The sequence below is a fragment of the Phlebotomus papatasi genome, chromosome 3, assembly GCF_024763615.1.
Source record: "Phlebotomus papatasi isolate M1 chromosome 3, Ppap_2.1, whole genome shotgun sequence".
Taxonomy (NCBI): domain Eukaryota; kingdom Metazoa; phylum Arthropoda; class Insecta; order Diptera; family Psychodidae; genus Phlebotomus; species Phlebotomus papatasi.
This window is the reverse complement of record NC_077224.1, coordinates 15,747,898-15,772,834: the sequence shown is the minus strand read 5'-3', so window position 1 is coordinate 15,772,834 and position 24,937 is coordinate 15,747,898. Positions and strand designations below refer to the sequence as shown.

Sequence of the window (24,937 nt, the reverse complement as noted above, 5' to 3'; positions counted from 1 at the left end):
TTGTGCTCAAAAATGCTACAATGATTTTTTTTTAAATATGAAAAAGAGGAAAATCCATTGAATTTTCTTGGGTTTTGTGTCTCTAGATTGCACAACAACGCCAGATTCTGGTCCAAATTCACCTCCTACGCTGACAAATCGAGGCTCACCCACAAGTGCTCCAATTCAGGAGGTTAGTATCCTTATTCTTTCTACCAGAAAAAGCTCATTGAGTTGTTTTTTTTTTCTTTAATGTTTGTGTCCATGCAGGAAAATGAGGATCCCAACTATCAGGGCAATCGGGGGAGTATCAATGATCTGGCACTGTTCAGTTCACCATCGATGCCCAATATTTCTCTAGGTAGACCTCACTTGGCCAATGCTCACAATGCCAATAATTTGGTAAGTTTATCAATGAATGCAATTTCTTATCACAAAGATTAATCATCAACGCAGTAGATTGATATAAATAAACTCGGATGATATTTGCAAAAAAAAAAAGAAAGAAAGATGACATGAATCACACTTGCAATGAGTGATCGAAAGATGATACTTTATCGATAAAAATTAAAAAAAAAAATGTGATTAGGGGAACCTGGGGCAAAATGTGACAAAAGGGTCAGCTTGAAGAACTTCTTATTAAGGGCAGAAGCACATTGACAGTAAAATGCTCGCCGTAGGCTCACCGTATTTCGTTAATTTATGCATTTTCATTGCAATTCTTACGCAAATTTTCCATTACCGTATTACCTTATCTCATACTCGGTGGCACTAGGTGAAAATAATATAAGAAAATTGAAAAAATAAAACGAAAATTCGATAAACGGTGAGCAAAAAAAAACTGTACGATTAATTTCTTTCAATTTCTTCTTCAATTTTCTTACATTATTTTCACCTAGTGCCACTGAGTATGAGATAAGGTAATATGGTAATCGAGAATTTGCGTAAGAATTGCAATGAAAATACGTAAATTAACGAAATACGGTGAGCATTTTACTGTCAATGTGATTCTGCTCTAAAAGACGCTGAAAGGAAATTCACTGATCAATAACTTTGTCAAAAACAATTTTCCTTTATCTGGAAAGAAAATGTGCTCTTTTAGAGACATTTTTTTTAAACTGGTTTAAAAAGGAGAGGCAAGGTGTCCAGGCTTTGCGAAATACTCGAATTTGTGACTTAGATGCTATACCGTCGTTGCGGGTGACTTTGCATTCAGGGGTTGACTGCACTTTGCTATCCGTAAGATTTCTTAAATTCTAGCACTTACTGATGTTCTTCGCCGATCCGGTCTACCATGTCAAAGTATATACTCTGAAAAAATGTTTTGTCAAATTAACAAGACAAGTTTGTAAAAAATATGTTCTTCCATACAGAATATGGAAAAGTTTTGTCAAATCGGCGGCCAACTGTATCTTGTTAAAAGTTTGTGAAAAGGGCGTTTTTCCATATAAAATGCAAGAAAAAGTTTTGTCAAATTGGTAAATAACATCCTTTTGGCAAAATTTCAACAAAATCCATTTGTTCGTTTAACAAAACATTTTTTTCAGAGTAGGGATATGTCATATACCAAGAAACGTACAATGATCCTCAAACGGATACTTGTAGTTTCAATAATATTCAATAAAATGCAAATACACTTATTATGTCCAAAAAGGGCCATGTGAAAAAGTTATCTGAAGTTCAAATTCTAAAAGCGGTTTCAGAGTCATAAATTATCTAAATCTATTCTAAATTTATCAGGTTTGAATAATCCATTTCGATTTTGATATATTTTTTTAAATTAAAATACCATTGTTCACTATTTTTTTGTAGCAACGTATGATTTATGTTATAAAACTGCATTGTTAGAAAAGTACTTAAATAAAAATGATTCATTTATACGGGGTTTTAGGATAAAATGCCTAGACCTACAAGATGGCGTGGTCGCCATTTTGCTTTAACGTTTCTCTAAGCAATTTTGAATAACTGTCAAAGCCTAAAATTCGTCCGATTGAGCTGAAATTTTAGTATGTTGTAGCTGATGTCAAGACCTTTTCAGATAATAATATAATCCGATTTAGGTCACAGGATTGTCTGGGTACAGGGGCTTCAAGTTAAAAATTTTGACACTTTCATGAATACAAAACTACGGGGGGCTTCCTTTATTGATACCGTCATAAAAAAGACAGTGCTATCGTTAGGTGATAAGTCTAACAAACAATGAATAAGAAAAGTAATACTTTTGCTTATAATAGCATATTATTCTAGGATCTGAAAAACTGTTGTTACAAAGAATAAAAAATAAAATAATAATATAAATTTTTCGTTTATATTTTATTTTAATTAAGAAAAGAGTGAATAAATATATAAAATAAAAGCCTCAAGTATTTTAATGCTTACTGAGCTATTTTGTTTAGTTTTCAAATATTCTAGATTAAAAAATAAACACCGACAAAATATGAATATTCAAAATTTTAAACTTTGAGTCTCTGTACCTAGGTAAATGTTTGACGTAGGCTGGAATATAGATATGTTCTGAAAAGGTGTTGACATCAGTTACAACATACTAAAATTTCAGCCCAATCGGATAAGTTTTAGGTTTTGACAGTTATTCAAAATGGCGAACGGAAACGTCAAATCAAGATGGTGACCACGCTATCTTGTAGATCTCGTGCACCATATCTTATTAGAAATCTCTCACCATATATTATTAGAAATTGTTGATTTTTTTATATTTATCAAAAAGTACAAAATCACATGCGGCTTATCCCCAATACAAGCCTTTCATTCACCAACAACTGAATACAAATAATTTTATCCATTAGACCCCCTCCTTTCATTTTAACTATCCACTTTTAAAGGGTAAAGTTGAAAAATAGTGAACAAAAGTGCAAAGTCACCCGCAACGACGGTACCTCAAAAGTACTTTCGCATCATTTACCATTTTCCTCTTCTCAACCAATTTAAACCGTTTCATAAATCATTCAAAAGATGCTCTAAAATTATTTTAAAATGATAGAATTGATTTTTGGATAAACCGTTATTAAGGATTCAACGGTATTTTCGTATATGGTCAAATGTCCGCCTGGGTAATCTCTAAAACATATCCAAGTCCAAAAATGAAAAAAAAATCACACGAAGCGTTTTCGAGCTGGTTATGAATTACCTGTTCAGAATTAATCTGCGTTAATAAAAGAGTCCTGTGATACTTCCCAAAGACTATCCAAACCAGATAAAAATCGCGAAAAATTTCGTGGATTTTCCCGGGTCGCGAAATTTTTCTTGAATTTTCGCGGGTCGAAATTTTTCGCGGATTTTCGCGGGTCGCGAAATTTTTCGCGTTTTGCACTTCTTAAGCCTAAACGAAACTCTAGTGTGCTATCAAATTGGAAGCCTTGATCTCTCATAGTTTCTGAGAAAATCGATTTCAAAGTTTTTTAAACAATTTTAATGTATTTTTCTTCCAATTTTCCTTAGTTTCAAGTGAAATTTTGCACATATCAAGCATGAAAGAGTAAAGTTTGAGGCCTCTATCTCTCATAGTTTCCGAGAAAATCGATTTTAAAGTTTTTTAGACATTTTATGCATTTTTCTTCCAATTTTCCTTATTTTCAAGTGAAATTTTGCACATCTCAAGCCTGAAGAAGGCTCTAAATAAACGTAAAGTTTGAGGCCTCTATCTTTCATAGTTTCCGAGATAATCGACTTCAAAGATTTTCAGACACTTATGCATTTCTCATCCAATTTTCCTTATTAATAACGATAATATGTTACATAAAGCTTAAGAATTATTAAACGCAATTTGCATTATTTATGTATAAATATCGTTCGAGTTTGCCACAATCCAAATTTGCAATGAAGGAATCGCACCTCTATAAGCTGATCTAGGCTTATCACTGGCTTTTTACAACTTCCAGCTTCAAGTGATAAATCTTTATAAATGTGTAATTCAACAAAGCACGAACGGTTTACTTAAATTAAGTTTAAAACTACTTCATGAGAGCAGACAATGTGACTTAATGGCGCATACATATTGCTCTCATGAAGTATACGATTAACTGTAAAGTGCTCTATGGTATGGTTCTCACGTCTTACTGAGAACCGTACATTATCCCTAGGCTTAAGGGTTCGAAAAACCTAAAATGTATATCCGTAACAAACTTCACAATCTTGCTAAAATTGCATAGAAGAATTTAATTTCAAATAAAAATTAATTATCTGTAAATTACCGGTACAGGACCGATTGAAACCGATTTGGATTTATTCTGAATTCCAAAACCTTTAGAATAAGCCCATACTGATCACAATTGGTCGAAAAATATGGGTTTTAGAGCTAGTTTTATTTTGACCTTGAAAAAAATGGTTTAAAGGAAATATTCAAGGTTATTTCTGCAAAAAATGGCTATGTAGAACAGAGGTGTTTATTTCGGGATTTTTTTTGGGCAATTCCATAGGCGCTTCTCTCGAATTTCCGGACACATGCTCAAATGGCAGCAGCAGCAGCTGCCGCTGGAGCGGCCTACTATAATCCCATGCCACCAATTGATCATCATGCTGAGCTGGCCTCGCATCTCCATCCATCCAACATCCATCACATGGCAGCTACGCATTTGGCGATGCATGGTCAAGTGCCAGGACTCTATGGGCAACCAATTACGGACACTCAAGTGGCTCATGCGAGACTCAATAAGCAGGGCCACAGGCCACTTGGTAGGACACAGTCAGCACCCCTTCCACTTGGGCATCCAATGCTCACGGGTGCTGGCAATGTCAACATTGGTCAGACTCACTACGAGAACAGTGATGTAGGTTTTGAGGGGGATTTGATGTCCAGGCAAAGATTTGTAGAAGTCTTGTCTCTCATGCAGGCTGAGCGTCAGGCCATGGAGCAGCAGCATCTGTTGCTTACGCAGAAGATCCGGCAGACAGTGCTGACGCGCGTGGGCGGAAGTCGTGAGCCGCAGCTGAAGGAGGAGGAGTCTGGAGAAGTGATTGACTTGACTGACAAGAAGCAACCACCGAAAACTGTACTTACCAGTAGTGTTATCACGAGTGCTGCCCAGCGTCAGAGTGAGGAGAGGCTGAGAGATCAGGAGTATCTCAAGCAACAGCGTGAACTCCTCATTAGGCAGTCTATGCACATTTCTGTGGATGATCCCTTCACCAGGGGATTCGTAAAGCCACTGTCACGGACACTATCCAGTCCGTTGGTGCATCTGGGACAGCAGCCACCCTGCAGTATCCCGGATACAGGACAGCACTCCCTGGACAATAGCCCGCCTCCGGTGAATCTCACAGTGCCACATCGGCGGAGTTTGACTGGGGTGAGTCCCTTTGAAATATTCATTGCCCTCTCTAGGGAAAGGCTTTCAAGCTCCGTATACTTTCTAGCCTTCGAACACTTTATATTTTCCCCATATTCCTTTAACAAATCTGACCTATTTATTTCAGGAATTATGTGCAAAGCTTGAAAGCCTTCCTCTACCTATTTTTTTTAGAACTTTAAAAAGATATGACGCATTTTCGAACACTGAGATTTTCCAAGGAGCATTTTCACCGTTCTCTGAAATAATTTGTATTTTTTGTAATGGCGTAATGCAGAAAAAATGGGTTGAAGTATCCTGAAAGAGATCCGCTAATAAGTAATTTTAGGCCACGCCCCCTTTTACCTTTCTCTAAGCAGTTTTGGATGTCCTCAAGCAGTTTCGACCAAAACTAATTTTAGAACGCGCTTTCTGTCTTAATTATGATCAACTAAGGGTGAATTAAAAAATATCCTTGACAAAAAAGCAATTAACCGTCCTGATAAGCTCCTCCCAAAATTCTTTAATGAGACGCCCCTTTTGCAAGTTATGGCCAATTAATGCTGAATCCTAGAATTAACAAAATGAGTCAATCAGGGGCCTCTCGACATTTCATTTTTCCATACGTTTTTGCATAAAGGCACTGAAGACTATTGGCAAGTTTTTTCCTAAAGAGAATTGACTTATCAGTCTGATATATTTCGAAATCGTGAATTAAAAGCTATCTAAAAATATATATTTCATTATGTTCGCCAAAATTATACAAGAACTACGAGAAAATTTGTTAAAGTCGCAGTGCAATAGATGCAAAATTTTTACAAGGAAAAGTGAAAAATAGCTTCACTTTTTATTGCGCTTGATGAGCCCCTGGTTCAATAGTTCTTTGTCCAATTTTTACACTGGAAAAGAAAAAAACTAGAAGCTCCACCCAATAAAAAATAGACCACGCCTCCTGTAATACTTGAATAAAGAAAGAAAATAATTATAACTGTAACGAAAAGATTTTAAAACTTTTGCATTATCAAGCATTTCCGAAAATCTTACCAGACAATTCAAAAAAAGATGACTGTGAGAATAATCCACAAAATTGGGCGTGGTCATTGGCGTAGTTGAGAACATAAATTTCTTGGTTTAGCTCCTCCCGTATCCCTCCATAAAATTCAGCAAACCTAATTTATATTTTATCTTATTTATGACCAGATTTTTTTATGGATTATCATGTTCACAATAAAATATGTACGAATGACTTGAGAAATAATGGGCGTGTTCTAAAATTGTCTTGAGAAAATCGATAAATTTTACTATTCAAAATTTTGATTAGGATGGGGTATAAAGGAACATGGTCTAAATTAGTTTTTGGGTTAAAAAGGTAAGATTTAGATTGAAAAATGTTAGAAATCTCAATAGTTTTTCAATTACAAAAATATTTTTAATACAAGTTTCATCATTACGAAAAACTGGGATTTTTTAACGAAAATGTCTCAAAATTAGCCAAGATTTTAATTTTAAATTTGAGGTTATGTTTGATTTAACCTTAAAAAATTTGTTTTTTTTTATACGGACAATTTATCTATAAATCGCCGCTATATTAATTTATCCACTTAATATACGTTGTATATTTTTCTAACGCTATGCCTCAGAAATGCAATATTCATCAAAATTTAACCTAAAAATATTTGAGAAAAGAGAAAAAGGTTTTCTAGACGCATATTTGAATTTCTAATTGTTTTAATTAGGTGTGATTCCTTCTAATCACACCTATTTTCTTTTTGAATTACGAAGTTATTCTGCAATGCGAGCTTATGATGTACATAACCTTAAAAATGCTATTCGAAATTCGGAATTCTACTAATTTAAGCCGATATTGTTACCAAATTTTCGAATTTAAGCTCAATTTAACCCATTCGTACCCATCGATTGATATATTAATCAAAAAGTAGACGATTTTTGATCATTTATTTCTGCGCAATTGATGTCCGAATTTCTGTCGGGAATGGATTTTTCGTTACTTTGGTCTTTCAATTACTTTGAAAAAAAATAGTCCGACAGCGATGGAAATACATTTTGTTGTTCTTTTCTCGCTTCGCGGAAAGTCATGCAAAATTTTAATAAAATCTCTGTCTGTCTGATATTTTAATAAAATTTGGTGTTTTTTTATTTTTTATTTTTTTGCTCAAAATGGTGAACGGAAAATACGACATCCCATCGAATTTCTTAAAATTGACCTCCATCCTCTTTCCTGATTTGAATTCTGATTGCTAATTCGTGTTCTTAGATAGTTACTCTATCTATAAATCAAAAGAATTTGTAATTAATTAATGTACAGAATTTAAATTCAGTGATCGTTAAGATGCGTGTTTGACAAGGGTTCCCCGCGCCCCCATGATAGATTAATTTTTTTTTTCTTTTCAAAAAAATCATCTATTAATCTGTATGAAACTAATTCCAAAATATGAACAATCTATTTCAAGTATTTCTGGTACATTTACTAAATGGGTTAATTTGAAATATTACATAAGAAACCGAAAGGTTGACCTAATTGTAAAATGGATCTTATTCCTTATTTGGAGAAATAGGTTAATGTAAAAAGCTTTAGGTTATGTTAAAAAATGCCTAAAAAAACTAAAGACATTATTTTTTGTATGGTAGAATTTCTTAATATATAACGTCAAGGGAATTTTTGAAAAATAATTTAGTCACGATACAGTGAAATCTGATAAAAAAGGTACTTAAAATTTGAAAAAATCAAGTTTTAACCTCAAAAACTAAATAAGATCCAAAAAATATTTTTCTTTCATTCATAATTCTATGGTGTTTTGTTAAACACTGTTTAAAGATTACCATTTTTTTTGGAATATTTGAGAAAATTTCATGTTTATTTTAAAGTTTAATGTTTAATGTCTTCTACAAAGTAAGGTTAGGTTATACATAACCTTGAATTCCAGAAAAATCACGAAATAGAAAAATTAGACCTATCATAGATAATTATTTATTTTTTTGCAGATGCCTAAATTCGTCAAGAATTTTTTTAGGATTATCTTACTTTTTAACTTAGTTAGAGGCACATCTTTGAGGTTAGAATTTTGTGTCTTTCATGGTTTAAAATTTGATTCCTTTCAAAATGAAAGACGTGCTAAAACGCATTTAGAAGCTTTAAGAAGACCGAATCACGTATAAAAAATTTATTTTGATAAATTTTCTCTACCCAAATTCGAAATTAATATTTTGAGGTTAAGTCCCAGCATAACCTCACATTTTGACATAACGGACATAACCTTGTTTCCATTGACTTCTTAATAAATCCCAGTAGAATTTTCTGACTTTTCCAAATAAATTGTGAAAGGTGGAAAATTTTCACTGGCGTAGCTAATGTTAAATAATGGTTCCAGGGAGCTCCTGGACCCACTCATGTCACCACAGGACTGGCCTTCGACAACCAAATGCTGAAACATGCCTGCATCTGTGGTGACAATTCCTCGCATCCCGAGCACAGTGGGAGGTTACAGAGTGTGTGGGCACGTCTGGTGGAGACGGGTCTGGCCAGTCGGTGTGACCGTCTGAGGGCCAGACGAGCCACACAGGAAGAATTGCAGACGGTGCACACTGAAGCTCACACAATGCTCTTCGGGACGAATCAGCTCAATCGTCATAAACTCGATGCCAGTCGGGTGAGTTTTGTCCGGTTGGCATGCGGAGGATTGGGCGTGGATCTGGACACCACGTGGAATGAGCATCATACGTCAGCAGCAGCCAGAATGGCGGCTGGATGTGTGATTGATTTGGCCATGAAGGCGGCCAAGGGAGACATTCGGAATGGATTTGCAGTGGTACGACCGCCAGGGCATCATGCAGAACCAGATGCTGCCATGGGTTTCTGTTTCTTCAACTCCATTGCCGTGGCTGCTAGGTTAGTGCGGCAACGTGTTCCGGAAATGAGGAGGGTATTGATTGTGGACTGGGATGTACATCATGGAAATGGGACACAGCAGGTCTTCTATGATGATCCCAGTGTCCTCTATCTCTCAATCCATCGTCATGACGATGGGAATTTCTTTCCGGGCACGGGTGGTCCAACGGAATGTGGAGTTGGTCCGGGAGTGGGTTTCAATGTCAATGTAGCCTGGAGTGGAGGATTGTCTCCTCCGCTCGGGGATGCTGAGTACCTAGCGGCTTTTCGGACTGTCGTAATGCCCATCGCAAGGGAATTTGCACCGGATATTGTTCTGGTTTCGGCAGGATTTGATGCTGCCAGTGGACATCCTCCGCCCTTGGGGGGCTACATGGTATCTCCGGCGTGTTTTGGCCATCTCACCAGGGAACTCATGCAACTGGCTGAGGGTAGGGTGATTCTGGCCCTAGAAGGCGGATACGATTTACCGGCCATTTGTGACTCGGCTCAGGAGTGCGTCCGGGCTCTACTGGGCGATGATCTCAGTCAGATTGCTGACACCGAACTCGCCAGGCCACCTTGTCAGAACGCCATCGAGACGATTCAGAAGACAATTGCCATCCAGGTAAGCTTAAAACTTTTTTTTAAAAAAATTTCAGGTCCTACTACGTTCCTTCCGAGCTATAACACTGAGAAAAAAAAGAGGGTGCGACTGACTTTTTTTCCTCATAACTTTAACACTTTTTAGGTGTAAAAATATATCAACATTTTTTAGTATTAATTTTACACCTTTTTAAGAGTAAAATTAACATGCAAAAGGGTAATTTTAACCCCAAATACACCTAAAAAGGGTAATATTTACACCGATTTTGGATCAATACTGCAGGGTAAAATTAACATTTCCGGAATGTCATTTTGACTTTTTCGGATTTCTCTCACAGTGAAGGAGTTAAAAAAAATCCTAAAATGTCCGTAAATTCTCTTGTAATTATCAGAATTTGATGGTCTTTGAAAATAATGAAAGGTCTTGGGATTGGGAAATGCTACATTTCTTGGGACAACGTAGGTTCATCAAACCACCAATAGGGGCGCTAGTATCAAAATACAAATTTGGTAAATTGTAGACTATAATATCCTCCAAAATTTTACCAATTTTTCATGACATTACCTTATTGGCTATTGATATATTTGAGGTTATCGTGTTACTAAAAAGCTAAGTTAACAGTGTAAATTTTCTGTTACGTTTCCATTTAGGCTCTCCCAATTTAATCACAAAATAAAGGCGATTTCTCCATTTAGGGATGAAATTCGCCCAAAAAGAAATGCAAGGGAATGCTCATGAAAAATAATGGAACTAAAAAATTCTATTACCTTGGAAATCTGAAGACATCCCGTCGAACTTTCCATGGCAAAGTTCCACTAGATTCATTCCCATGAAATTTATTTTTAATTAAATGAGCAGAGAATCGGCATAAATATTTCCATTTTAGTATTTTCACTAAAGGATATACTTTGGTTGAGATGATTTGCAAAAGAAAAAGTTGACCTTGATTACCTCTAAAATATATTAACCCTATAAAATATATTAATTAAATATATTAAAATATATTAAATAAATGAACCCTGCAGTATTGATCCAAAATCGGTGTAAACATTACCCCTTTTAGGTGTATTAGGGGTTGAAGTTACCCTTTTAATGTTAATTTTATCCTTAAAAAGGTGTAAAAATAACACTAAAAAATGTTGATATATTTTTACACCTATAAAGTGTTAAAATTATGAGGAAGAAAAGTTAATCGCACCCCCTTTTTCCTCAGTGTATTCCAATTAATATTTAAAAAGGTCGTATTCGATGACACTGCAAAAGCCTAAAAAAAATCTCTAGTTTTTATCACAATCCGTATTAATTTGTGAAAATAGCATTTTAGCGGAGACACATACCAAATTCAAGTTTCTAACCAGCTCATTATTTAGATAGAGAGAAAAAAAGCGGTGATAAATCTAGGTCAAGCTTATTGTAAGTGAGTTTCTTAATGTGAGCAAACTCGGAATGCCTGCAAACTCATTTTCCAGCTGGAATTGAAAGGCGTAATTCAGTAATTTCGAGTTAAATTTTGTAAGATTCGAAATGGAAATTTCGAATTTACAGTAGAGCCTCGCTATAGGCCATATTTGGTTCAAGATTTGACACTTGGGTCCCACTATAGTCCATGTCATTTTTTAAAATTATCAACTAAATTATTTAGTATTGAAATTGCTCGACGGCTTCCACTTTCTTTGCCATTGTGGTACTTGTCCTCGCTCTCTTCATTATGGATCGCAATTATCACAACTACAGTGCTGTCTCGCTATATGCACAGTTTGGGTACTTTTTTTGACAGTTCTCTCTCTGAATATGCACAACTTTTTTTTGAAATTCCCAACGGTTTTTCTCCTTCTTTTAATAAATTATTATTTTTTTATTGTTATAGAATTTCCCGTGTTATTTTAACTATAATATGAGACAGAAAAAATAAAATTAAGATAATTAAAAACGAGAAAAATTAGTTACCAAGAAAATAATTTTCTTTATTACTTTGTCAAAATGTAAACAAATTGATTTTGAATGCAACCGACACAAAAGCTGTGCATATAGAGAGTGTGAATATAGAGAGACAGAACTGTACTCAATAAAGTTTGCCAAAAATATTAAAATAATTATGACAACATTGCATGTTGCCTACTAAAAAACATAACCTAACTTAAAATCAGTGTTTTGAAATCAACGGTCGATAAATTGTGGAGCTCAGAGGCAAAATGACACATATCCTATGCTTTAGCCATAGGATATGTGTCATTTTGCCTCTGAGCTCCACAATTGTGGACTATAGAGCGATGGACTATAGCGGGGCTCTACTGAACACAAAATTTGGTATGAAATGGTGTATTAGGGTGAGTGTGCCAAATTTCGGCATAGTTGCATGCAAGCGCCAAAGTCACAATTTCAAAATGTAATATTTTTCATACTAAATGATTTTTTTTGTTAATTTTTCTTAAGCAGTGTTACTTGGAACCTTGTAGACAGTTTGTCGTCTTCATTTTCTTCAAAATCATTTTAAATCCATTTTACAATGAATAAAAATATAGACATAGCTTTGGTGGCCTATTTCGGCCACCTTCATTCTCATAGTTCCTTGCCCTCGGAATCCTTCCAAAGTCTTTTTAACATCTTCTCGTTTATCGAAGCTACATTTTTGTTAATTTATTGCATAGTATAATCTCTATAATAAGCAAAAAACTAAAAATTCATGGAAATTTGAGGAATAAAAATGTGGCCGGAATTGTAAGCTAGCCGGAATTTGGTACACTTACCCTATATAGACAATAACGTCTTCTTGAATTTTAAATTAATTTTTTAATGGACTTGACTTTATCGGTTACAAGAATTGATATATTTAAGGTTATGTATTAATAAAAAGCTAGGTTATGTGACATCATGGACTATCCTTCAGTACTGCCTGCAAATTTCTGTTCTTTGCCTATTTCGATTCAATTTTCGATTTTTTCCGATTAATAACAGAATTTTGCAGAGAAAGTGCAAGGGGAATTTTCATGGAAAATGATCACCTAAACAGTCATATTACTTTCACTGGAATTAGGGTAAATTAAGCTAATTCAAAACCTGCTCTAAATGGAAATTTTTTGCTACTCCAAATGGAAACGTCATATTTTTCATAATAAATACAGTACTAAATTATTATATTTATATATTTTCTATACCACAGTTTCATTATTTAGCTAATTTTGCTCCAAAAAGAGCGAAAATCCATTCATATTCACAAATTTTAATTTGTTAATTTCTCAGAAAAATTTAAAGTGTACCTTTTCACCATTGAATTTTTCATCGATCGACCATGTTTTCCAATGAAAAATACAATAAAATGACTGTTGTTTATTCGTTTTGTTTAATATTTATGTCATATTTCTGGCTAATTTTAATTAAATAAAGTGCTAATCTTTATTGTTAACGGTATGTGAAGTTCTCAAATGAAATAATTACCTATTTCGTAAACAAAAAGGGTTTTACTGAAGTGTCTGCAAATGCTTCAATAGGAAACCCCGGAAATATGATTATTTTGGAGAGATTTTCCTATTGTTTTAGATGGGAAAGGAGAAAAGACCAGGAATAAGAACAAATCCTGCTCTCAAGAGCAACTCAACAAGGTTTTTGAAGCCTTTCGTCGCGGTTTCACTAATACTCTGTTTGTCTCCAATTAGAACCTTTCCCTTGTCTCCATTTAGATTAATATGTTTCCAATAGAAGCATTTTACATTCGCGTATTTTTCTTGTATTTAATAAGTTTTCAAATTATATCTAAAGAATTTTCACTAAACAGTAACATTCTAGAAGTCAAGGAGCAAATTTATGTAATTCTCTTCAGAAAAATATGAACTTATTGTGTTGAATCTTCTGTCAAAGTTAAAGCGTCTGGAAATGCTTTCGAATTAGGACATTTACCCTATTTATGTATTAAGAAAAGCAAAAAGTATCATTCTCTGAATCCTGTATGAAATTCTCTTTGTATTCTCAGATGAGCCATTGGCCAGCTGTTAAGAGACTTGCTCATACGGTGGCATTCTCAGCCGTTCAAGCACTATCAAGTGAAAGAGATGAATCTGATACTGTGACTGCAATGGCTGGATTATCCATGCAATCACTTCATAGGTGAGAAAAATACCCCAAAAAAAAAACCCAATGTGAATGTTTAGAAAAATGTAACAAGAAAAAATGTTCTTGCAGATCATCAAGGGATCTTTCTCGGGAAGATTCCGAGGAACCCATGGATCAGGATGACAAATAAAATAATTGAAAACTCGGAAAACTCTTTCCACTCAAAAAAGAAAGAGAGATACATTTATGATCGAGTCACAGGGAGGAAAAATGATGAGGAGACGAAGAATCATTTGGAGCGTAAATACGTTGTAAGTATTTATATTGCATGATTAATTGAAGTTTAAAAAAAAATAAAGTTAAATAGCACGGAGAGAATTTCAATGGAAAAAAAATCAACAATAAAATTTACTATTTTCGTGTATGAGAGAAGATACAATATTAACACTTGTTGTTTAATTACAAATTTTTTTGAAGAGGGTTGCAGGTGGGAAAAGAAAAAAGTCTATATAGAAATTTGTTGGTCAATGGCGTTAATTTGTGGTAAATATTTATAACAAAAGAAAAAGAGGATGAATCAATTGTTAGAAAAAAGAGATAAATTTCTCAGCTGTGTGTAATAATTGTCCATATTTAAAAAGAAAAAAATGAGAATTGATTTCTGCCAAGCAGTTTATTAAAGAAATATTAAAAGAAAATCTATATTTATTCTCTCTAAAAAAAACATCAAACAAAAACAAGAGAAATAACTTTTCATTGCAGGTGAATACAAGAGAAAATATATCGTGATTTGCTCAAAGCTTTATATATTTTTCGAAAGAAAATCTCGTTTTTTTTTTGTCTTAAGCTGAAAAAGTAATTGTATAATAAAAAAAAAATGCCATTTAATTGAGTTATTGGTGGTTTTTTGGAAGAAAGAGGTTTTTGAGATCTTTTTTCCAGTAAAAATAACTCAATTGATTGGTTATATTTGTAATACTGGGAATATTATGGGCTAGGCACAATTGATTTCACATGAGGAGCCTTTATGGGGAATGATGTCATTGATACAGTTAATACAGGGTTAGCTCTAAGACTCTGAGGGCTTTGGTTCGACACCAGTGACCTATTAAAAGTTTTCTGGTATTTTAAAAGCTCAAAGTCATCCAGTGAAAATATACCAAAAACCCAGTGACCTTTGCATACTTCAGTCGTTTGACTTAAAGATATACTTCAGCCGAGATAAATTTTTTGTTGAATTACTAAAATTTTTATATAAAATAACATTAATAAAGGAAACTTTAGTAGAAGTTCAATGCACAAAACATCATTCAGTCAGTTTTTAAAGGACTTAACCCTTCGTAACATAAACAACAAAAACGTGTTCAAGAATCAGTTAAATATCCAAAAATTGCTAACCAAAATAGCATGACAAAAATACCACGTTTCGAGTACATGAGAATCTTCTGTATTTTTTCACTTATGAGTTTCTCTTCCGTGGAAACTTCATAAATTATCACAATCTTGCGCGAAAATGTCAGAAAGTCACTTAAAATGTCAGAAAGTTTTATATTTTCAAATGAAAGAGCATTTCCACCGTTTGGCTCTGGAGTTTGGTCACCAACGCTAAGACGGCGGTGGACGTAAACTTTGCTTTCTGACAAATCTTTATATTTTTATTCATGTAGTTTTTTGCTGTCAAGAGCACTTGCTCAAAAGCATTGGTTTTTATTATCAATAATAAATTTTATTTAAAAAAAAATCATTTCAATATTCAAAATTCGACTGCAAATGTTAAAATGAATGATACTTTCTGAACAGTTTGACCAAAAGAAAAAAAAATATATTCGAAAGTCAGTTTCGAAAATCTATAGGGGAAGATGATCAGCTACTGAACGCGCCGATCTTCGAATATTGCAAGTTTTTGTTTTTTCTTATAGCGAAAAATCTATTTTGAACAAGATTATGATGATCAATTTTTAAGTATTTTTCCTGAGGAATGCGAAAAATGCAATATTCAAAGTCTGAAGAGTTGGAATCTGATCATTTTTCTCTACTTACTTCACATTTCGCTCACGTGGTGACTGTGGCATTTCCTGTTCGAATTTCGAAGTGTTTCGAAAATCAACGTGTGTCGGTCTTCACTTTGTTATGAGGAAAATCGGGAAAATCAAAGCTACGAGGCTTACTTCCTAGTTCTTAGCTTCTTACTGTGGTATTTCATAAACTTTTATAACCTTGCGTGAATTTTTAGAGTGAAAATTCGAAATTCTGTGTGCACTTTTCGAACATGAATAAACAAATTTCATTGTTACATCAATAATGACGTACTTTACGACATCTTCATAAATTTCTCTCGGAGAAATGTCAATCACATTTTTTGAAAGAAGTGTTTTTCCATAGTTTGAGGTTATGTTTGATTTAACCTAGAAAAAAGATCATCTTATTACTCCTGAATTTTCCAATAAAAAGTACAGGGAGTTCTGGCTTAAGTGTAAACGGATTGAAAGAATTTGTTATTAATTGCCTACTATTGGGAGCTCATTCATAAAATAATTATTGAAATGCCCCTTATGCAAATTTTCTCAAATTTGAAATATATTTTCTACAAACCGTTGGCGTCGAAAATGTTTTGAGTAAGTACATCACGGCATTTCTGTAACTTATTCCAAACGCATCTCCTGTGGGTATGCAATTTTTCTGTATCACTGGAGTGAATTCACGGGCTTTTTTCGGTCCCGAGAATATCTTTGAAAGCAGAATTCCCTGTAAAATGCAATTTTCTCAGATAATTCAAAAATCTGCTATCTTTTAAGCCATTTCAAAGTTTAATTTGAAAAAAAAAAAACTTTAAAAATATTAGAATCAGACAGAATTTATTGTATTTTTGAGGTTAGAATTTAAAGAATAAAAAATGCCATCCGTTTTCTTTCCCTGTCACGGACATTTGTTAAAAATGTTCTACGCTGCAAATTAAGATATTCTGCCGTTCTTAGATTGTCTTGAACTTGTAGAGTTAGACTAAACATAACCTAAAAAATTTCGAATTAACCTGAGTTGGTCAAATAAGAGGGTAACCTAAGAAAAAACAATGAGAATTATTGTATTGCTAATTTAGTCTGGAAGAAGAGTTGTCTTTGATGTTAAACTTCTCAGGAACATCTGAATTTTTGCCACATCTTGAGTTTTTGAGGTTAAGTCAAACATAACCTAAAATTTTAAATCAACATCTTCACCAAGTAAGTGAATAAAGCCCTTTCATTTATTTATTACAGCATTTTTAATCCACAAAATTTATAAATTGTCAGACAACGGCTAAACTTAAAATTTTTAAACAAATATTCATATATTTACAAGCTATCGATTTTTATTAAAAAAAAATCCTTTTGATAAAGGTGACATCATTTAACGTAAATCTAAAAGAAAATTAATTGTGCCTAATCCATAAACGCAAATTTTTTTGATAGGAAATCACGGTAGAATACCAAATATTTCCATAAATTTAATCTGTGTGCTGTTTATGAAATAAATAAAAAAGAAATTAATGGTTAAAAAAAGCAGTGTTTAATGAAGAAAAAAAAAGATGGGAATACGTGACAAGAAAATTATATCAATAAATGTTGAGTGACCTTAATGTACGTCAACGAAAATGAAATCTGAAATTTATTTAAAAAGAAAAAGTATCTGTTGTGGTTAAATAAAATTAATTATGTGAAGATTTTAAGGAAAAAAAAAACAAAAACCGAAATTAGTAGAAACTATAAAAATTATATTGATAAATATTGGATTAAGCGACCTAAACTTAGAACAGATTTTCTCTAAGACAAAGTTTTTTTTTTAATTTTTATTTTTAGAGGGATTAATCGATGCTGGTTCGTCGATTTAAAATACAATTTTTTTTTAAAGAAAGAGTTTCCGAAATCACAATTTTTTCAGACGTTCAGAAATCTTACGTTGTCTTTTAGGAACACATTTTGTTTTTAGGATAGAATGATAAAAATTTATTAGAAAAAAAATTGAATGGGACATTACAAAAAATTAATTAAGTAGATACACTTGTTCTCCAAATTGTTGTAGTTCCTTTATAGGGGATTTTCTATCGAAGGAAAATAATTTTCTAAGAGCACACACGTTTTACAATAACAAAAAAAAACACAGGAAATTATTTATGCCTAACGTACAATAACTTTTGTTTAGTAAACATGTTTTTGACATTTCAATAAGAGTGAGTGAGATCTAGATCTAGTCATCTTGCTCATTCTCATGGGAAATTCTGAAAACATGTTTAAAAACAAAAGTTATTGTGCGCTGGTCATTATTAGGGCAATTTCTGCAAGTAATTTACAAAAAAAAATAAATAAATAAAATAAAACAAAATTGCGGATAATACAAAAGCAAATTCCATGACGTAAGCAGCCATAAATATTCTTTCCTTTTCGCTAATTCTACAATTACTTTCAATACACAAACACAATAAAAGAAATTGATAAAAAATAGATAATTAAATATTTAAAAAAAATACAGAAAATAAAAAAATAATAATAATTGAATAATTGTTGTACGTGATAAAAATATTACGGATATCTTTTGAAGAAGAAAGTAATCATTTTAATTAAAAAGTAAAATAAAATGTGGTATAAGATTTAAAAAAAAACAGCAGAATAACAATAATCGTTAAGAATAAATATTTAAAAAAGAAGAGAGGTATAAAGAAAATAAAATATTGAATGTAGATACATTTAAAAAAGAGAAAAAAGAAAATATTAACTAAAGGAAATTATATTAATTGAATGTATATTTTTTTAAATAATAATTAACAGAGATATAAAGTATTTTGTACAATAAACGTTACGATTAATTGTGGAATCTTTTTTAACAAAAGATCAATTTTTTTGCAAAAAAAAATGGTGCAGGACTTTTTTTTGTTGGTTGGGTGGGAAAGTTTAATTAAGATAGGAATTTTTCAAAAAAAGAAATATTTTTGCTGAAAGAATAGCTAGGAACGGTTTTGATTGTGCGGAGAGATGCCCGGGAAAAAGATGACAGAATGTTTTTTATCAAATTTTTATCAAAAACAAAAAACTGAACAAATAAGCACATTCACACGGTGTTCAAGTGAAAGAAAATTTTGCAAAAAAAAAAAAATGAATCACAAGTGAAAAACACAAAAATTTACACACAGAAATATTTTAGGATACAAAGAAGAAAAAAAAATAAGTAAAATTAATATTAGGAACATTTTATTGTTGTAATTGTTGGCAAAGAAAGCATTTAATTTCACTCACAGTGGATTTTTCGCGATGAACAAGTATCGAGAGACAAATGATTGAAAGATATCAAATGTTCAATGAAAGGGAGAAAAATTGTTAGAAATGTTTTGAATCTCCCAATTTTCGCATCTTTTGTTCCCATTTTTGTATTTGGCAGGGGCGGTATTTTGAAAAGTGTGAGGTTATGTTTACCCTAACCTCAAATATTTTGGGTTTAATTTAATTGGGTAAACAGAAATGGAATTGTTATTCCCAATTTGGCCATTTAGAGATAAAACAGATGGTTCTCTATGATAATTTTGCCTTTCAAAATATATTTTATTTTAACTAACCTCACAAACTTGACCACGAAGAATTTTTAGTAGATTATTGCGTTTGAGGGGATGTTTTGAAGAATATCCTTCCAGGGTAGGAATTCTCTAACTCTGTGAACGCTTCACTAGTGAACGATTCACAAGTGAAAGGTTCAGGAGCTTCTCTTCACGACTGCTAGAAAAGTTATTCTGTAACTTTGCGTGAAGCAGAGAGGGGAAGTGTGTTGAAAATTTTATTAAATTTAAGATTTTCATCAATGTTTGAAACATAATAATGGAAAACACTAAAATTGTGTATGAGAAATGATGTAGTGCTGTTTTTCAAGCTGAGTATGAAAAAAAATTCATTGGCTTCACCGAGTGATAACATCATCTTCACCGAAAAATTGACAAGTGAAACACATAACCTCAAAGTGATCCTTTCACGTGAAGCTATGGCAATGTTACAGAATTTCTTTTGATATCACTTCAGTGAAGCGTTCACCAATTTTGACAGGTGATCACTTCACAGTTTTAAAGAATAAAAAATTAATTAAGAGATCACAACAAAATTTCTGAAATTGAAGCTAAAAAAAAGATCTTTTTAAATAATATTTAATTTTTAGGTTATGAAGAAATTTGATGTGGAGTTTTTGAACCTGCATAATTTCTTTTCGCAATTTTTAAAACAGCAACAATTTTATGGTAATTTGACATTGCAATTTAACTTCTTCTAATCAAATTTGAGGTTAGGTTATTCATCAGAAGCCTATAAAATTTGACTAGAAAGACTTCTGCTGAGAGACAGTTTTCAAAAGTTTCCTCACAAAACTATCACAATTTAAGTGTTTTGACTCTTCTTAATTCCTCCTTTCAGATATCACAACAGATTTTTTAAAGTTTTAGATGAAAAAAGTTAAATTTTAGGTTATGAAGAAGTTTATTGTGGTTGCACCATTTCTTTTCACAATTTAAAATCTCTTTTAATGGAATTTGAGGTTAGGTGGTTCATCAGAAACACTCAATCACTAACAGTCTAACCTCATTCTTTCAATCAAAATTTGATTGAAAAAAGTTAATACTCGGTGATAATGAATCTGGTGCAATAATTTTGTCAAAGACTTCTCAAGGGAAACACAGTGTAAAGGTGTTACCATGAAAATACTTTTCGAGAGGTTAGAATGTTCCTCTACTACGGACAATCTAACCTCAAATTTTATTAGAAGAAATTAATTCTCATGTTGATGAGAATCACACAATAATTTTAACAAAGAGTCATCCGGTGATTCCTAGTGAAAAGGTGTTACCCCGGGAGGAAGAACACTTAGGCTTTGGCCTTGTTAAAGTTTCTTGAAGTTAATTCTATTCAAATTGGAGGTTACGCAGTTCTTCAGAGAAATATTTACGTTCTAGTCTAACCTCAAATTTGATTATAAAAATCAGTTAGTAGAGCACTCGTCTAGTTAACGAGAGGTCTCCAGTTCGATTCTGGGTGGAGGCAGGAATTTTTCCTATATCCACTGAGAAAAAACTGGATGATTTGAATGTCATTTGCTCTGATTGAAGATTTCTCTGTACATAAATACAATTAACACTGAACTAAAATTCGTAAAATTCTCACAATAAAAACAATTAAAAAAGAAGTTAACTCCAATCAAGTTTGAGGTTAGGATGTTCCTTAAAGCTCAATCATAAACAGTTCAACATCAAATCTTATTATAAGTGGTTTGATATAATCAATTTTGACATTAAGTTACCTGATAGAAGCTTCATGACGAACAATGGAAACTCAAATTTAATTATAAGGATTTTATGGTGATATTTGAGGTCAGGCTGCTTGCTACAATCTCAATCACAAACTGTTTTTCATAACATATCTTAAAATAAATTTTGAGATCAAGCTGTTCGTCATTCACGTGCAATCTAGCCTTTCAATTGATTTCCAAAGGTTAGATATCACTAAATTGAAGGTTAAACGGTTCATGTGAAGCATTATCATGAACCTAACCTCAAGTTTGAGGTTAATTTTAGTCAAAATTGAGATTAGGCTGCTCATTGTAATCTCAATCACGAACAGTTTTTCATAAAATTAAAATATTGAAGGGTTTTTATTGAATAAAATAAGGTGAAATTATGCTGTTCGTCTTTCACGAACAATCTAACCTCAAAATTGTTTTGAAGAAGTTAGATTTTATTGAATTAAAGGTTATTCGGTTTATGAACAGTCTAACCTCAAGTTTGGTTCTACAGTAGACTCTCTCTCAAATGGGCATTTGGGGCGAAATGTCATCCGGTTTATCGATAGATTTGAGCGTCAAAACCTTTGTAAATTCCACAAAAAGCGCTCAATTATAAAGCATCTTGATAAAATAGGAAAAACTACTGCGAATTTGAGCAAATTAGCTTCATAATTAAACGTGAAAATTGTCAACAAAATTTTTCGCCCGATTGAAAAAAAGCCGATTGAGCGAGAGTCTACTGTAAAAGGTTAGTTTTAGTCAAATTTAAGGGTAAGCTCAAAGTACGAAAGGCTAACCTCAAAAAAGTGCATATTAATAATAGTGTAGGTCACTCTGCTTTATTGGAATTTTAATCACAAACATATTTTCATGAACTTGAATCACAGAAAGCTCTTTTGAATAAAATTTGAAAATGGCTTGTTCTTCTCGTCATTCTAGAACTGTCTAACCTCAAATGGTTTATTTTTTAGGTTAGTCCTTATTAAATTGGTGGTGTCACTGTTCGTTTGAAGCATTATCGCGAACAGTCTAATCTAGAGTTTGATTTTAAAGGGTTAGTTTTAATCAAATTTGAGGTTAGACTTAGACTAAGAATGGCTAACCTCAAAAATATGCGTTATAAGTAAATTTTAGGTTAGTATCTTCACTGTTTTCATGGTTTTCATGATTAAGCTTCTAAGTTAAAATGCAAAATTGCTTAATGCCAAGCAGTATAACGAGTATAACCTTTCAGTTCTTCTTAACCTTAGCATCGAGCTCGATTTTGATTCGTTCCCAAGCCTGTTTATCGCTTAAATAGCTTTTGATCTTTTTTCTGACTAAATTCGTCAAGTTATAAAGGATCCTCAGTAAATTACGAATAATATTTTGAGGTTAGATTCGATATAACCTCACATTTCAAAATAACCTTTACCAAATACTAAAATGGGGCCCATTACAAAGGAAAATGAAACAATTTTCGGATGAGGAACATCTAATTAATCAAAGAGAACTCTTGTTGTAATATTTCTAACCATGTGACGAAAAATAGAGAATATAAATGTTAAAGATGATGGTACAGCAGAAGATGGAAATCCAGATAAGAAACCACGTAAAAAATATCTATAAATGAATTGTTAAATGGAAAAAATGTTAATTGTGCAAGATAGCGATGTGATTTCCTTGGTGAAAAAAAAACAGTTCAGACAAGAAGATCTCACTTGCAAAAATCTCTTTGTAATATTCGATGTCCAAGAAAGACTCTCGCTAAAGAGATTTAAAAAAAATAATGCTACATGTTTTTTGCTTAAAAAAAGTGTTTTACAAGATAAAAAAAAATATACAAAAAATCCATATTTTTGAGCAGTTAGACGAAGAAAAAAATCCAGAAAGTAACTCTGAAAAGCACGAGAAAACAGCTACACAACATTCCATTGAATTTTTAAATTATGTATAGTAAAAAAAAATTATGAAAAATTACAAAAAAAAATCTTCTCTTTTGCTACATTTTATTTCATGTTTTTTTTTCTTTCCTATATTATCTATATTATATATATTTGTTAATTATAAAAAACTTGTAAATGATGTTTTAGAAAAGTCTTTCAGTTCAGTAAGAAAGCATGAGAATCACACAACAACAAATTAATGAAAGAAAATAAAGAATGTTGAGATAAAAAATTTCTACAATAAACCAACGAATTTTTATTTTTAATTTATTAACTGTAAATAAATGTGTATAGTTAATTTATATATTTGATGAAAAAAAAAAGTGGAAATATGTGAGAGAAAAACATGAGAAATATCTTTAAATGTTTATTGCAGAATTTAACACAAAAAAAAAGAAAAATTTGTTAAGTGTACAACACAAAAAAAAATATTTGAAGTGAAGGAGAAAAAAACAAAATGTCTCTTGGAAAAAATGGGTATCAGTTTTTATTTGGAACGGAAGGAGAAAATTGTGGTGTTTTTCTTGGGAAATTGGATTGGATGAGACAATTCAATACAAATAAAATATCTACATTTGGAAAATTCGTCTTTTTTCTCAAAGGTTACGGCAGGAAATCACTCCAAGAGCAGGAGTTAACAAAAGGAGGTTATGTTGCAAATACGCTGGGATTACATAACCTAGAAAAGAATTTTATTACACGAAAGTGCTAATTTGTCGTTTTTTGTACCGATCGCTGAATCACAGAAAAGTTTCTGTTCACTTTTGCAATAATTCTGACAGCAATCGATCTGTCGATCTCAGTAAATCAGTAAAAAATCAAGTCGGTCTTTTGATCTATCAGTAAATCGTACTGATTTGTCGATCTTTGCAAGAATTTTGTTCATTTCAACAAAGATTCTGTCCATCTACAAATCTGGTGATCTCAGTAAATCGTTCCGATCGTTCTGATTTGTGGATCTTAGCTCAGTGTCTGCTAATCTCTACAAAAATCAAGTCAATCTTTGGATCCCAGTAAATTCTGCGGATTTACCGATCACAGCAAAGATTCTGCAAAATCGCTACAAAAATCGTGTCGATCTTTCGATCTCAGTAAACCGTTTTGATTTGTCGATCTCTATAAATATCATGTCGATCTCACGATCACAGTAAATTGTTTTTATTTGTAGATCTTTGAAAAAATTTTGTCCATCTTAACAAGGATTCTGTCGTTCTCTACAAAAATCAAATCAATCTCTTGATCTCAGTAAATTGTGTTGATTTGTCGATTACTATGATCCCGGCAATATGCAAATCGAGTCGAATTTTCGATCTCATAATCCGTTTTGATTTATCGATTTCAGCAAAAACTGTCGATCTCTCGATGTCAGCACAGATCCTTCCGATTTCTGCAAAAATTATATCGATTTATCGATCTCAACTAAGTTTTTGTCGATTTCTATAAAAATCTTGTCGATCTTACGATATCAGTTAATCGTGCTGATTTTTCGACCTCAGCAAAGACCTGGCGATCTCTTGATCTCAGCACAGATCCTTTCGATTTCTGCAAAAATTACATCGATCTGTCGATCTCAACCGAGTTTTTGTCGATTGCTATAAAAAATCTTGTCGATCTTACGATCAATTAATCGTGCTTATTTGCCGATATCGACAAAAACTCTGGCGATCTCTCGATCTCAACACAGATTCTTTTGATTTCTGCAAAAATTATATCGATCTATCGATCTCAACCGAGTTTTTGTCGATTTGTCGATATCGGCAAAGACTCTGTTGATCTCTTGATCTTAACAAAGATCCTGTCGATTCGACGATTTCACCGAAGATTCTGTTGTTCTGTAAGAAAAGCGTGTGATCACTGTGAATGCTGTGAAGCGTTCTAATTTGCCGAAAACAGGAGAGGTTCTGAGGACTCTTAAAAATCGTGTCGAGTT

The 24,937-nt window shown here is 32.7% G+C and overlaps 1 protein-coding gene across 12 annotated transcripts in view; it reads left to right on the top strand.

Moving 5' to 3' along the window:
• LOC129807839 (histone deacetylase 4) overlaps nt 1-23,590 on the top strand; it is a 134,084-nt gene extending 110,494 nt beyond the window's left edge. For 6 of the 12 annotated variants that reach the window (XM_055857402.1, XM_055857397.1, XM_055857395.1 and 3 more), the window contains 7 exons: nt 87-172; nt 250-381; nt 4,413-4,763; nt 4,827-5,282; nt 8,651-9,775; nt 13,722-13,855; nt 13,931-23,590. In XM_055857402.1, the coding sequence (XP_055713377.1) occupies nt 87-172; nt 250-381; nt 4,413-4,763; nt 4,827-5,282; nt 8,651-9,775; nt 13,722-13,855; nt 13,931-13,991 (2,345 nt within the window). In that variant the 3' untranslated portion in view covers nt 13,992-23,590. Of the gene's footprint in view, nt 1-86; nt 173-249; nt 382-4,412; nt 5,283-8,650; nt 9,776-13,721; nt 13,856-13,930 lie in introns of all 12 variants that reach the window. The other 6 variants (XM_055857401.1, XM_055857400.1, XM_055857393.1 and 3 more) reach the window with 1 other exon arrangement.
• Nucleotides 23,591-24,937: the final 1,347 nt, after the last annotated feature.